The sequence below is a fragment of the Sorex fumeus genome, unplaced genomic scaffold (genome assembly GCF_029834395.1).
Source record: "Sorex fumeus unplaced genomic scaffold, SorFum_2.1 ptg000030l, whole genome shotgun sequence".
In the NCBI taxonomy this organism is placed as follows: Eukaryota; Metazoa; Chordata; class Mammalia; order Eulipotyphla; family Soricidae; genus Sorex; species Sorex fumeus.
In genome coordinates, this window is record NW_026606087.1 from 14,636,393 (window position 1) to 14,649,220 (window position 12,828).

The 12,828-nt window shown below is 35.3% G+C and overlaps 2 protein-coding genes across 2 annotated transcripts; both read left to right on the forward strand.

The window, feature by feature from the left end:
* Positions 1-3,799: 3,799 nt before the first annotated feature.
* LOC130025314 (olfactory receptor 51I1-like) lies at positions 3,800-4,753 on the forward strand. Its single transcript, XM_056116273.1, has one exon. The coding sequence runs from the start codon at positions 3,800-3,802 to the stop codon at positions 4,751-4,753; it is 954 nt and encodes a 317-aa protein (XP_055972248.1).
* A 6,285-nt stretch (positions 4,754-11,038) lies between these two features.
* LOC130025451 (olfactory receptor 51I2-like) lies at positions 11,039-11,977 on the forward strand. Its single transcript, XM_056116391.1, has one exon. It carries the CDS (start codon positions 11,039-11,041, stop codon positions 11,975-11,977), a length of 939 nt encoding a protein of 312 aa, XP_055972366.1.
* The last annotated feature ends 851 nt before the right edge of the window (positions 11,978-12,828 follow it).

A 12,828-nucleotide genomic window follows, 5' to 3' on the forward strand; every position in this document is an offset into this window, starting at 1 on the left:
ATTGTATGTTCGATTATGTGAACTATTTTCTACCCTAGAACTAAGATAGACATATTGATACTATTTCATCTAATTATGCTGTTTTTCATGTTCTTATTTTTGGGAGGTGGTCACACCTGTACCTGGTGATGGTCAGAGGCTACACCAGCTCTGAATTGGGAGGGTGCCTTATCTGTGTTTGGGGAACAATGTGGTTCTGGAAATAAGCCCAGGCTTCCTGTACAAAAACATGGGCTCAAACTGTCTCTCTGCCCGAATCTCTTTCTTTTAAAAGTTTTTGGATTTGATGCGAGAGCAGGGTTGTACCCAACAGTGCTTGGTAGATATTCTTGACTCTGTGCTCAGGAGACACCCCAAGTAGTTCTCAGGGGACCATACTGGTGCTAGAAATTTGAACCAGAATTGTGATGGCTGCAGCCACATAAAAAGAACATGCCTCACCTTCTGTACTCTTTTGAACACAATCATAATGTTTTTAAGATATTTGCTCAAGTATTAGAAACTATTAATTTAATGTATTTATTTTGCAATCTAGAGATATTTCAAATTTTATTCAAATAATTTTTGTGAATATTGTTACTCTTGGGGCTGGAGTGATAGCACAGCGGGTAGTGCCTTTGCCTGGCACGCAGCAAACTTGGCCGACCCAAGCTCGATTCCCCCGCCCCTGCCGAGAGCCTGGCCCGGCACACAGCTGGCCCGGCAGAGCCTGGTTCGATTCCTCTGCCTCTCTTGGAAAACCCAGCAAGCTACTGAGAATATCTCGACCGCAGAGCAAAGCCTGGCAAACTACCTGTGACGTATTCAATATGCCAAACACAGTAACTACAAGTCTCACTATGGAGATTTTATTGGGCCCACATGAGCAAATCGATGAACAATGGGAGGACAGTGCTGCAGTGTTACATTGTTACTCTTACAGCACCAATGAAAACTGCAATAGTATTCACTTAATTTTTTTACACACTTGAAAAAAATAACTTGAAAGGAATATATTAAATTGCATTGAAATGAATTGAAAATAACAAATGTTATCACGTGATGTATTTTTAATGACTTGGGATTTTTGTGAATTGTTAAAATAATATATTCTCTACTTTTGCAGGTAGAATGATTGAAAATAATCTCTTTCCAGATGCCTGCATATATATATACTTATATATATATACATATATACATATAGGTAGATATATTTATTATGATATTGATGTGGGAAAATTCTAGAACTTCATTTTTAGTATTGTAAGATTACTAAGGCTAAAAGTAAATACAGATATAAATAAATAAATTAATAAAAATATTTCTGAAAGAAATTTTTTATATTAAGCAATTGAATAAAAAAAGAAAATCTAATAATCCATATTTTCTTTCTTTTTTTTTTTTTTTTGCTTTTTGGGTCACACCCAGTGATGCACAGGGGTTACTCCTGGCTCTCCACTCAGGAATTATTCCTGGTAGTGCTCTGGGGACCATATAGGATGCTGGGTATCGAACCTAGGTCAGCCACATGCAAGGATGCAAGGCAAACGCCCTACCTGCTGTGCTATAGACCCAGCCCCCAAATCCATGTTTCCTTAAGTCAAAGAATAGTCATTGACCTGTATAATTTTTAAAATGTATTTTAAATAGTTATGTATTGATGCTTTAAAGAAAATACTTGAAATCGGTGAACTGGAAAAATTAAGACCACCAAAATATATCAACATCCTAAAATCTGAAGAACTAAATATGTCTCCTTAATGGGAAAATTATTTAAAAACTGTGACTTACTTAAGAATCTTGGGATAGAAATCTTGGACTATATGGGTACATATAATGTAGGAAAAGAGTTTTTATAAGAAAGCAGGGGGAAAAGACCTAGAACAAAGTATATATGCATGGATTATGATTTATTACTGACTTTGAACATGGAGAGGGCATGAATCATATTTTGATTAATAATTTTTTCACACAGTTGAAAAAAATAACTTGAAAGGAATATATTAATTTGCATAGAAATAATTGAAAAATTAATTTTTTAATCAGTGGTGTAAAGAAATGGCATGTAGCTAAATATTTAAACAAGAGTCAACAACATTGAATACAAAAGATCCAAACTCCAAAGACCAAACTTTCAAACTGTGCCTGTTGAGGTTGAAGTCAGGGAGTGGCTGGGAGAAAACCTGGGAACCCAGGTGGAGAGAAGACACTGATGGTGAGATTGGTGTTGAAACATAGTTTGGGCTACAACCCAACTATGACTAACTTTGTAAGTATTACTGCACTGTCTGCACCGTATTCCTGTTCATCGATTTGCTCGAGCGGGCACAGTAATGTCTCCATTGTGGGACTTGTTGTTACTCTGTTTGGCATATCGAATACGTCACGAGTAGCTTGCCAGGCTTTGCCATGCGGGTGAGATACCCCGGTAGTTTGCCGGGCTGAGAGAGGAGGAGGAATCGAACCTGGGTGAGCCAGGTCGGCCACGTGCAAGGCAAATGCCCTACCACTGTGCTATCACTCTAGCCCAATTTTGTAATAATGCTTTAATAATGTTTTTAAATTAAAACAAAAAAAATCTGGAAAAGCAGGACTAACAAGATAGTATAGCACATATCTTATACATGTCTGACTCAGGTTCAACTCCCAGCATTCCCTATGGTCCCTTGAGTTTATCAGGAGAGGTCTCTGAGTGCAGAGCCAGAAGTAAGCTCAGAGCACTGCCAGGTGTACACCCTGGATTTGTTTTGGAAGGGACAAAACAAACAAAAAGAAGCTGGAAAAGACTTGAGATATAGCACAGTGAGTAGTACTCTTGCCTTGCACATAAAACAAATAGCTGGGTTCAATTGCCAACACCCCATACAGTTCCTGCAAACATCATCTGATCCAAATCAGGTGTAAGTTCTGAGCACAGCTGGGTGTGGCCCCCAAACAAAACAAAGCTAAAATGAAGTTGGAAAAGGCATAAAAAAAAAAAAACAGCTGTTCTCCTAGAGCCTCCAGAAGTAAGACAAACTTGTTAGCAAGACTGAGCTGAGCCTGCAAGATTCATATTATGATTTTGACCTTCAAAACTGTAAGAATCAAACTCAGTGTCGCACAAATGCAAGGCAAGGACTCTACCACTTCAGCAGCAACTCTACTGCCAAAAGAAAATAAATTAAGCATGAATACATGAAAAATCTTCTGATTACAGGAGCAACGAAGATTGCAAAATACCACTTAAAGCTATACATATTCCGGTCATCAAATAATTATTATATTCATTAATTTGATTTCATTTATGTATCAGTTGAGTCAGAATGAAATGTGGGGAGGATGCTAAAAACATTTTGAGTCAAATATATACTAATAAATAAATATATGTCATTGATTTTTCTTCAATGTTTCCTAACCCTCTTCTTACCCTTGACAACACAAGGTTCAGAAGGCTTGTGGGGTCAATAATTTTGAGTGAATCAAAAATCAAAATATCTGTCCGATATTTCTACTTTGTATATTCAGGCAATTTTTATTTTGGATAATGCTTTTTATTCTCCTTGAGTCTCAAACTTGTAAAAACTTGAGTTTGTATACATTTTCAGCACATATATACTGTAATTTAGATGTTATCATTTAGGTACAAATTTTAATTCCCATAAAATTTGCACATTAGGTTGGGTTAGAGTACAATAAAAATTGTGCTAGCTTCTTTTAAAAGTAAAAAAAAAAAATGTAAAATACTAAGGTGTATTGCTTAAACTGGAAAAAGAAGTAATTTTTTTTTTCCCAATAGGAGTCTTTGAAAGTTGATCTGCACTGGATCCCACGTGTCCACATGGATGTTTTAAACAGTAGCTGGTTTCAACCACCCACTCTTCTTCTTACCGGAATTCCTGGATTCGAGGCTCTGCAAGTTTGGATCTCTATCCCACTATGTATTATGTATCTCATTGCCCTCCTAGGGAACACTACCATCCTCTTTGTTATCAAAAACACCCCGAGCCTTCATGAGCCTCAGTATATCTTTCTGTCAATGCTGGCAGCCACAGATGTGGGTCTCTCATTATCAACTATACCTACAGTACTTAATGTCTTCCTCCTGAATCAAAGAGAGATTGAGTTCCACTGCTGCCTAACACAGATGTTCTTCATCCACACCTTTTCCTCCATGGAGTCAGCCATTCTATTGGCCATGGCTTTTGACAGATTTGTGGCTATTCGCAATCCACTACACTACACTGTTGTTTTAACCCATTCTCGAATTATTGGGATGGGGATTGCAGCCGTAGTTAGAGGTGTGATGTTGATGGCACCTTTGTCAATTTTACTGAAGAGACTGTCCTTCTGCAAGGGTATCATTCTCTCTCATTGCTACTGCTACCACCCTGATGTTATGAAGCTGGCCTGTGGCCCTGTAAAAGTCAACATCATCTATGGATTGTGCCTTGTTATTTCCTCGTTTGGAGTTGATTCTGTGTTCATCGTCATCTCATACATCCTTATTTTGAAAACAGTACTGGGTATTGCCTCAGAAGATGGACGGCTCAAGGCACTTAATACTTGTGTTTCCCATATTTTCACTGTCTTCATCTTTTATGTACCACTCATTATACTAGCTCTAATTCATAGGTTTGGTAAATTTAAAACTCCTCTTCTTCATGTCACTATGGCTAATCTTTTCCTCTTCTTGACTCCTGTCCTCAATCCATTGGTTTATAGCCTAAAAACCAAACAGATAAGGACTTCCATACACAAGATACTCAAGGGAAGGGTACATTTACTCAAGTAGGCAAGTATAGACTTTGTGAAAAAAAGACCTTGAGTCTTTTTACCTTTAATTTCTGTTTTCTTCCGTTGAATATATTCTCATTGTTATGTTATTACAAGGATACTTTGTGGAAGGGAATGTTGAGTCATAGACAATTATGCTCAGGGTGACCCCAGCAGATGTGTGCAAGGCAAATGTCATACTTACCTTCTATACTGTTTCTCTGGCCCCAAGGTATAGTTTTGTTAAAATTGGGATAGTTTCTTCTTGTCTGACAAGACAATGGTAGTATTTGACTATTGTCTTGGTCTTATTTAGTGTTGCATAGAAGATCTTAATACAATATTTTAATATTTAATTTATTTAAGTTTAAATAATAAAATTGTTTAAAATTTTCAGTACGCTAAAGGCAAATTAGTAACATAATGTGTACATTTTTTCTCTTTTATTCCTGCCCTTCTTTCCAACCTAATTATGACAAGACAGCATTTTTTTTTACAAAGTAGGTGATTCTACATATTTGAATACATATATTTAACCTCCAGGTGACACTAAAGTTTTGGGGGGTGGGCTGCACTAGTAATATTTAACTTCAAATTTTAACATAAATCTTAAGCAAAAGATTTTTTTGTTGGCTGGAGCGATAGCACAGCGGGTAGGGCGTTTGCCTTACACACGGCCAACATGGCCGACCCGAGTTCGATTCCTCCGCCCCTCTCGGAGAGCCCGGCAAGCTACCGAGAGTATTCGATATGCCAGACACAGTAACAACAAAGTCTCCAATGGAGACGTTACTGGGCCCGCTCGAGCAAATCGACGATCAACGGGAGGGCCTTTACTTTTACTTTTACTTTTGTAGTTGATTAGTTAAAATGAAATAGGTAATCCAGGAAGGACACATTTGAATAGAGTAATAACAGTTGTTGGGAACCAGAATCCAGAATGTTGGAGCCAGGAAATGGAATACTGCCCTGGAGCTCCATCCCAGGGACTTATTGCCTAGAAGAATTTCCCCTGAGGGAAGCTTATGGTTCCTTCCTTACATAAACACGCAAGTTTATGTTTAACCAAATCCATGTTTATCAAGATCACGATCAGGATCATCCTGTTGTTCATCGATTGTCTTGAGCAGGCACCAGTAACGTCTCCTTCTACCTAGCCCTGAGATTTTAAAAGAACCATTTCAATGCTCTTTCAGGATTAGGAGGATGAGACCCATCAATGTTACTGATTTAACCAAATCCATGTTTATATTTATATTTAATCAACACCCTCAGATGTGTAAGTCTAATCCAACTAAAGAATGTTTGTTGTTCGCCTGATGTTCACTGGTTCTAAGCAATAAATAATGTAAGCTGAGGACGGTCCAGGTGTCAGTTCAAGAGACTGTTAGCCCCCTGGAATTTCAGGCTTTTGTCTCTATTTCTGTCTCTTTTCTCTCTCTTTTCTTAATCCTGAAGCAGCGCCCCTGCTTCAGTCCTCTTCATACAGGACTGGTCCCCAGCATTAGTAAATCTTATAATGATTACATAGACAATTTAATCAGGTAGATTGTGCTTTATCTCAGGAGAGTGTTGCATGGGAATTTCTTTTTTGACCTGGAAATCAGGTATTTAATAGAAAACATTGCTATGAAAAAAAAAAAAGAGAGTCGGTTAACTAGTTAGACTGACTATCAATCTAGACTGAGCCCGAAGGATAGTAGTTTAATATTTCTAGTTTCTGGAAACTTCACATAAACTGAATGTGGACATATGCTGCATATTATATTTTCTAGGTTGTGTATAAACTCAGTTAATAATTAAATATGCATAAGGTGATACACTGTGCAAAGAAGAGTCACTTATTCAACTGTTCATAATCAACAGTAAATTTAAAAGGTACCTAGAGTTTTAAGATTAATACAGGTGAATTGTATGGAGAATATATTTTTTATAATTGCCTTTGTTCTTTTATTTTATATAGAAAAAATGTTCTATGTGTTCATCTTAAAATACGTAGGCCAAAAACATAAAAAGATACATACATGGACATCACCTTCTATGGTAAATAATATTATTGAGATTCTGTTAAGTATACTAAAGAACACTTCTATTTTATTTCAGATTGTTTATTCACTTTAAATATAAGCACTAGGATAGTGGTTATATACATTTCATTACATTTTTGAAAGATGGTTAATCAGGCCAAGATCTGCTGGATCCTTAACACAGTATTTTCTATGAGCACACACACACACACACAAACACACAAACACAAAACACACACACACACCCTTACTCAGGATACTAATTTTTAATAATAGAGACTATTGACTGTTCACGGTGGTAGCTTTGTTAAAATAACTGTACAAGAAGATACAGGAAAGTTTTGTTTGACTGTTTTTATCTGACCTTATTCTCTCAAGAGAGTCTGTTATCTCCCAAGATATCACAACACCTGACCAGTTCCTACAATTAGTGTGAGAGATGGAACAGTCTGTTACATTCCTTATTGGTTTTTTGCCTTGAGAGGGAATAAACATCCCAGGTACTATGTGTGGGCCCCATATATATTATTGTCTTTCCTAGGTGCCATGGCCCCCAGTGCCACTGAGGACTCTTCTGATTATTAAACTTACTAGATGAAGACCTAAAAGCAGTAAGTTATTACTGAGGAATTTCATGAAAGGTTTAGGTTCTTAAAACTAGAAATTAAAACACTTTTTGAGTGGTTGGATTTAAAACAACCAGCTCTTAAGACATCTTGTCTTTGCCTGTCTGTCTGACTGTCTGTCTCTAATTTTCATTCTCTTTTGTCTGATACACACACACACACACACACACACACACACACACACACTTCATTCTTTCTTCTCTGTTTCCACAGGTACCCTGTTATTTGTTTTCTATTTCTCTAACACTTTTTTTTTCTCCAGTACTTAATTTCTTATGGGAATGTGATTTAGTGGTAGAGCTCTTGGCTTGCATGTGTGAGGCCTTAGCTTCAATCCCACTCGCCACAGACAAAAAAATAATTTTACTAAATTATTTAAATGTTAGATTGTTAAATGTCATATAAATTGTTCACAATAGTAGTATTTATTTCTTCATATTATAATATATAAAAATCTAACAAAATATCACATATGAAACTATAAGAAAATACTACATGCTTTTTACTGTCTATACAGAAAAATTCTCTATCTCCCACACCTCACCTACATTTTCCATCTGTCTTCATCTAGGTCTAGATGAATAACCAGAATAGCACAAAATGAGTTATGAAAATAAATAATACCTTTGCCCTTTGAATTCATCATTAGGAATTATACTTGATTTTTCCTGATAAAGTTGCATATTTTATTATTTAATTATGACCTCTCATTCCATCCTCATCTGAAATTATTCTCTGGCCCCTTAAGTCCTTATTTACTGTGCTCTCCAAATTTTTATAGAGGTTTATAACTTTAAAGAATGCCATTGAAAGAGAATAGTAGTAAACAGAAAAATAAATTTAGTGCTGAATGAAATCAAAGTTTGTTACCTTAGAAACTTACCCTTCTAAGACAAAATGTGCTCTTGTTTTTTAGTTTTAATTTTTATTCTTGGTATTGCTTTATGTTTGTTGGTCTTATGTATGTGTTTATTTTGTTTTTATATAATGGACTGTGTTCCTCTTTTGAGAGGTGAAGTCAAAATTTATGAAAAGTATTTTGTCAAAAGACATCATATAATATTTTACCTGGTTCATTGTTTAATCAATGATTCTTTTAAAAATGATTATTATTCTCTGACTGGAATTTTACAAAAATGACAATAAAGTGCATGTCATTTGTGTCATTTTATATCCTACCATAATGTATTAAATGTTCAGTTAATATTTGATAACTATCTCAAACTTTTCTCTTTATGTGTCTTTTGTTGTAGCTATAGGAAAGGTCTGAGTCACAGCAATTATTATACTCTATCCTTTTACAAGTTTTTTTAAAATCTTATTTATAAATTTTACCAATTAGCTTAATGTATTATTATTCCTATAGTTCATTCTACTAATTAATATTTTTAAATGCACAGCATGATTAATTTAATATATCTCTATTTGGGATATATGGTTTACAACAATCACCAACAATTTTTGAAGCAAGCATCTGATAGTACTCAGAGTTTCTGACTGGTTCTGTGCTCAGGAGTCGCTCCTGGTGATCTTTGGGAAACAATATGCAGTGGTGTGGAGCTGAGGATAAAAACACGGTCAGCCAAGTGCAAGGCAAACACTGTAAAGCACCATAATCTTATGCTATCTCTCTGGCTCCAACATATATTTTGTCACATACTTAATTCTATCACTTCCTTCCTAAAATTATACTGTCCTCTGTTCTGATTATCTTCATAAATTATTGAGACAAGTGCTTATTTGGAAGATAAAAAGAGCTAGTTGGGACTGGAGTGATAGCACAACGGGTAGGGCATTTGCCTTGCATAGGGTCAACTGGGTTCGATTTCCAGCATCCCATATGTTCCCCTGAGCACCGCCAGGAGTAATTCCTGAGTGCATGAGCCAGGAGTAACCCCTGTGCATTGCCGGGTGTGACCCAAAAAGAAAAAAACAGCAGTGATAGCAATCATTTAGGGATATTGATTTGTGCTTAGGTAATTCGACACAGAACTTTAATGAAAAAAACAACTGGTTTTATACTGACATATTTTCCCCAGGTATTCTGTGAAAGCATACTCATGTTTATGTTTATGACTGTAACATAAAGGTCATATAAACCTCATGTAGCAAAGCTTTGTGAGGTCTCCATTGTTATATAATTATGTAGTGCAGACCATAACCAATATGTGTCGTTCATTAATTATGGTCTGCCTTACATAATTACAAAGCATTTGATAGTCTTCATTTTATTTGTAGGTTTATTTCAAATAACAATCATTTAATTATACTAGCATACTTGCTTATTTATTATATCAAGCAAACACTGGTTCATATGCATGTGGAAATCACATTTTAATAAAATCTGTGTTCCCCAAAGTAGTATTTGATTGTATTATTTGAATTGAGATTAGAGTAAGAAAATAAATAGAGTAAATAAAACATTAGATAAGCCTAGACAGTGAATAAATTATGCATAATTTTTAAGATATATGTGCAAAAAGATATATGTTCATAATGTGAGTCAAAATATTTTTTGAGGGCTAAAAGAAGCCTATAAGTAAAAGGTAGCATTCATTAACTATGGCAAGTGTAGATAGTAGGTCAGTTGTAGTGTGTGTTAAGAATTTCAAAGACAGAATTTGTGACAAAATATAGTACTATTTATAGATAAAAATTGAAAAGTTTGGTTTTTAATTTTTATGTTACTACTTGTACTACCTGATGTCAACACAGGACATACAAAAAATTTATTGATGTCAGCAATTTTATTAGAGTCTTTTCACACATTGTTATAGCCATGTGCACTTATTACAATGTACTTTGTAGGGAAAGTGTAAGAATTGGTCCCAGCATCTATTACCTTTCTTTGCTTCTGCCTCATTTTTAGTTATTCTAATACCAAGAGAAGAAAAAGAACCTATGAATATTCATAATCCACCATTCATTTACAGTGAACTTTCTTAATTATGAATGATTTAAATGTGTTAGTATTACCTTTGTAAACTCTCTAGCTTCTTATTGTATACTTTATATTGATATGATAGTCATATTATTCTGTGATTGCTTATTTGATCTCTTAGATTTTTCTATTTAGATATTTTTGCTATAGATTCTCTTGTATGGTATTTAACCATTGAATCACCCAAACTGACCATATGAAAGAAGTTACTAATTACATAAAATTGCTACCCGTGATGTATTCAATAAGCCAAAAACAATAACAAGTCTCACAATTTGTTGTGAGATGTTACTTGTGCCTGCTCGAGCAAATTGATGAACAACGGGAGGACAGTGCCTATATAATGAGAAAGAGGATTAGAGGAATAAGTTGAATTAGTTTCTTGAATGAGAGTAGATGGTAATTATAATTTCAGTGACAAGAATTGTGTATTATCATATATATTAAAATCTGATGCAATATGAAGCTGTATTCTAAAATGTACTTTGTTAATAGTAATGTTACCTAAATTTAAGTATATATATATACGTATTTATATATGTGTGTATTGATAGAATTTTTAAATTAAACTGAGTTCAATCCTAGTCAATATTCTCTGTATACAACAGATAATCTCTCCTATTTCTAGACTATGTCTTCAATAAGATAAACTTAAATTGATTTTTAAACTTCACTGTCTCAAACTTCCTTTTTCTTTAGGCTTATTCATCATGTTGATGTTCAACGGCACTTTCTACCAGCCACCCTTCTTCCTTCTTTCAGGAATTCCAGGACTGGAAAAGTCTCATATATGGATGTCAATTCCATTGATAATCATGTATATGATTGCCATTATGGGGAACTGTACCATCATTCATATAATACATAAAAATCCCAGTCTTCATGAGCCTCAGTATGTATTCCTGTCCATGTTGGCAGCCACTGACACTGGCATGTCAGTATCAACTTTACCCACTGTTCTAAATGTCTTTCTTTTCAACCACAGAGAGATTGAGTTCCATGGTTGCCTGGCCCAGATGTTCTTCATTCATACCTTCTCTTCCATGGAGTCAGCAATCCTGCTGGCTATGGCTTTTGACCGCTTTGTGGCCATACGTAACCCTCTGCGCTACACCATGGTCCTAACTGGCTCCCGCATTACTCAGATGGGATTGGCCGCTATGTTTCGAGGAGTGGCATTGATGGCCCCTTTACCCATCTTGCTCAAGAGACTTCCCTTCTGTAAGAACATCATCCTGTCTCATTCATTCTGTTTCCACCCTGATGTCATGAAGTTAGCTTGTGGGTCCATTCGTGTGAACATCATATATGGTCTCACCCTGGTTCTCTGTTCCTTTGGTGTTGACTCCATCTTCATTGTTCTTTCCTATGCTCTAATCTTGAAGACAGTTATCGGCATTGCTTCCAGAGAGGGACGGCTAAAAGCACTCAATACATGTGTTTCCCACATTATCACTGTCCTCATCTTCTATGTCCCACTTATTGCCTTAGCCCTGATCCACAGAATAGGCAAGTATCACTCTCCTCTTCCTCATGTCACAATGTCCAATATTTTCCTTTTCCTCACACCTGTCCTCAATCCTTTAGTTTATAGTGTGAAAACAAAACAAATAAGAAATTCACTATGTAGACTGTTGCATTTAAGATAGCATGCTAGCATAGAGAAAAATTCTCTCAGGAGCTGATTAAGGATATTGGGGGGGGGGGGGGGAGAATGAAGGAAAGGAAGATATTATTTTCCTATGCTGAAGTGTTTATTTTGGCTCATCTCTTTATAACACTGCAATCTTTCAGGAAATATAAGGGTCCTTTTAGCTTTATTTTTCTGTTTGTCATGTTATTGGGCCATACCCAATTGTGTTCAGAGTTTACTCCAGACTCTACTCTCAGTGATCATCCTGGTAAGGCTCAAGGAAGTAAATGGAGTGTAGGATACCAAGCTTGGATCAGCCATGTGAAAGGCAAGCACCTCATTCACTGTACTATTTCTCCTAACCCCTGACTTTAAATATAAGACCAAGAAAGATATTTATAAATCCTCCCATCTATAACATTCACATCATTTTTATATAAATTCTTTTTCAATCCAAGTAGTCCTGTAAATATTTTCCATTTAAAAATCTAGCTGCATGGTTTAAACATTAAAAGTATACAATGTATATTATTATATGTATTACCTTTGGGGTTTTTGACACATTAAAGAGAAAAATACTTAAAATGAGAGAAAAGGATATTTTCATAATTTTTAATAAATGTTTTGTGAGTCCTTTTTTCTGAAACATATGAATCTAGCCCTATTAACAAAAATAAATCAGTAAGAAATTAAAGAAAAATATAACAGTTCTTCAGATTGCATTAAATTGAATTTAACTCTGAGTCTTAATGTTCCCATTAGTGAAAAGAAGTAAATAATGGCATATGCTTTCTAAGGATATCATATAAGAAATATGATCATTTATTTTAAGTACATATTATAAAATCTTGCATATAATAAATTTTC

What these genes read in the sequence shown, in the direction of transcription:
- LOC130025314 (XM_056116273.1), top strand. Translation starts at nt 3,800, where the DNA reads ATGGATGTTTTAAACAGTAGCTGGTTTCAACCACCCACTCTTCTTCTT.
- LOC130025451 (XM_056116391.1), top strand. Translation starts at nt 11,039, where the DNA reads ATGTTGATGTTCAACGGCACTTTCTACCAGCCACCCTTCTTCCTTCTT.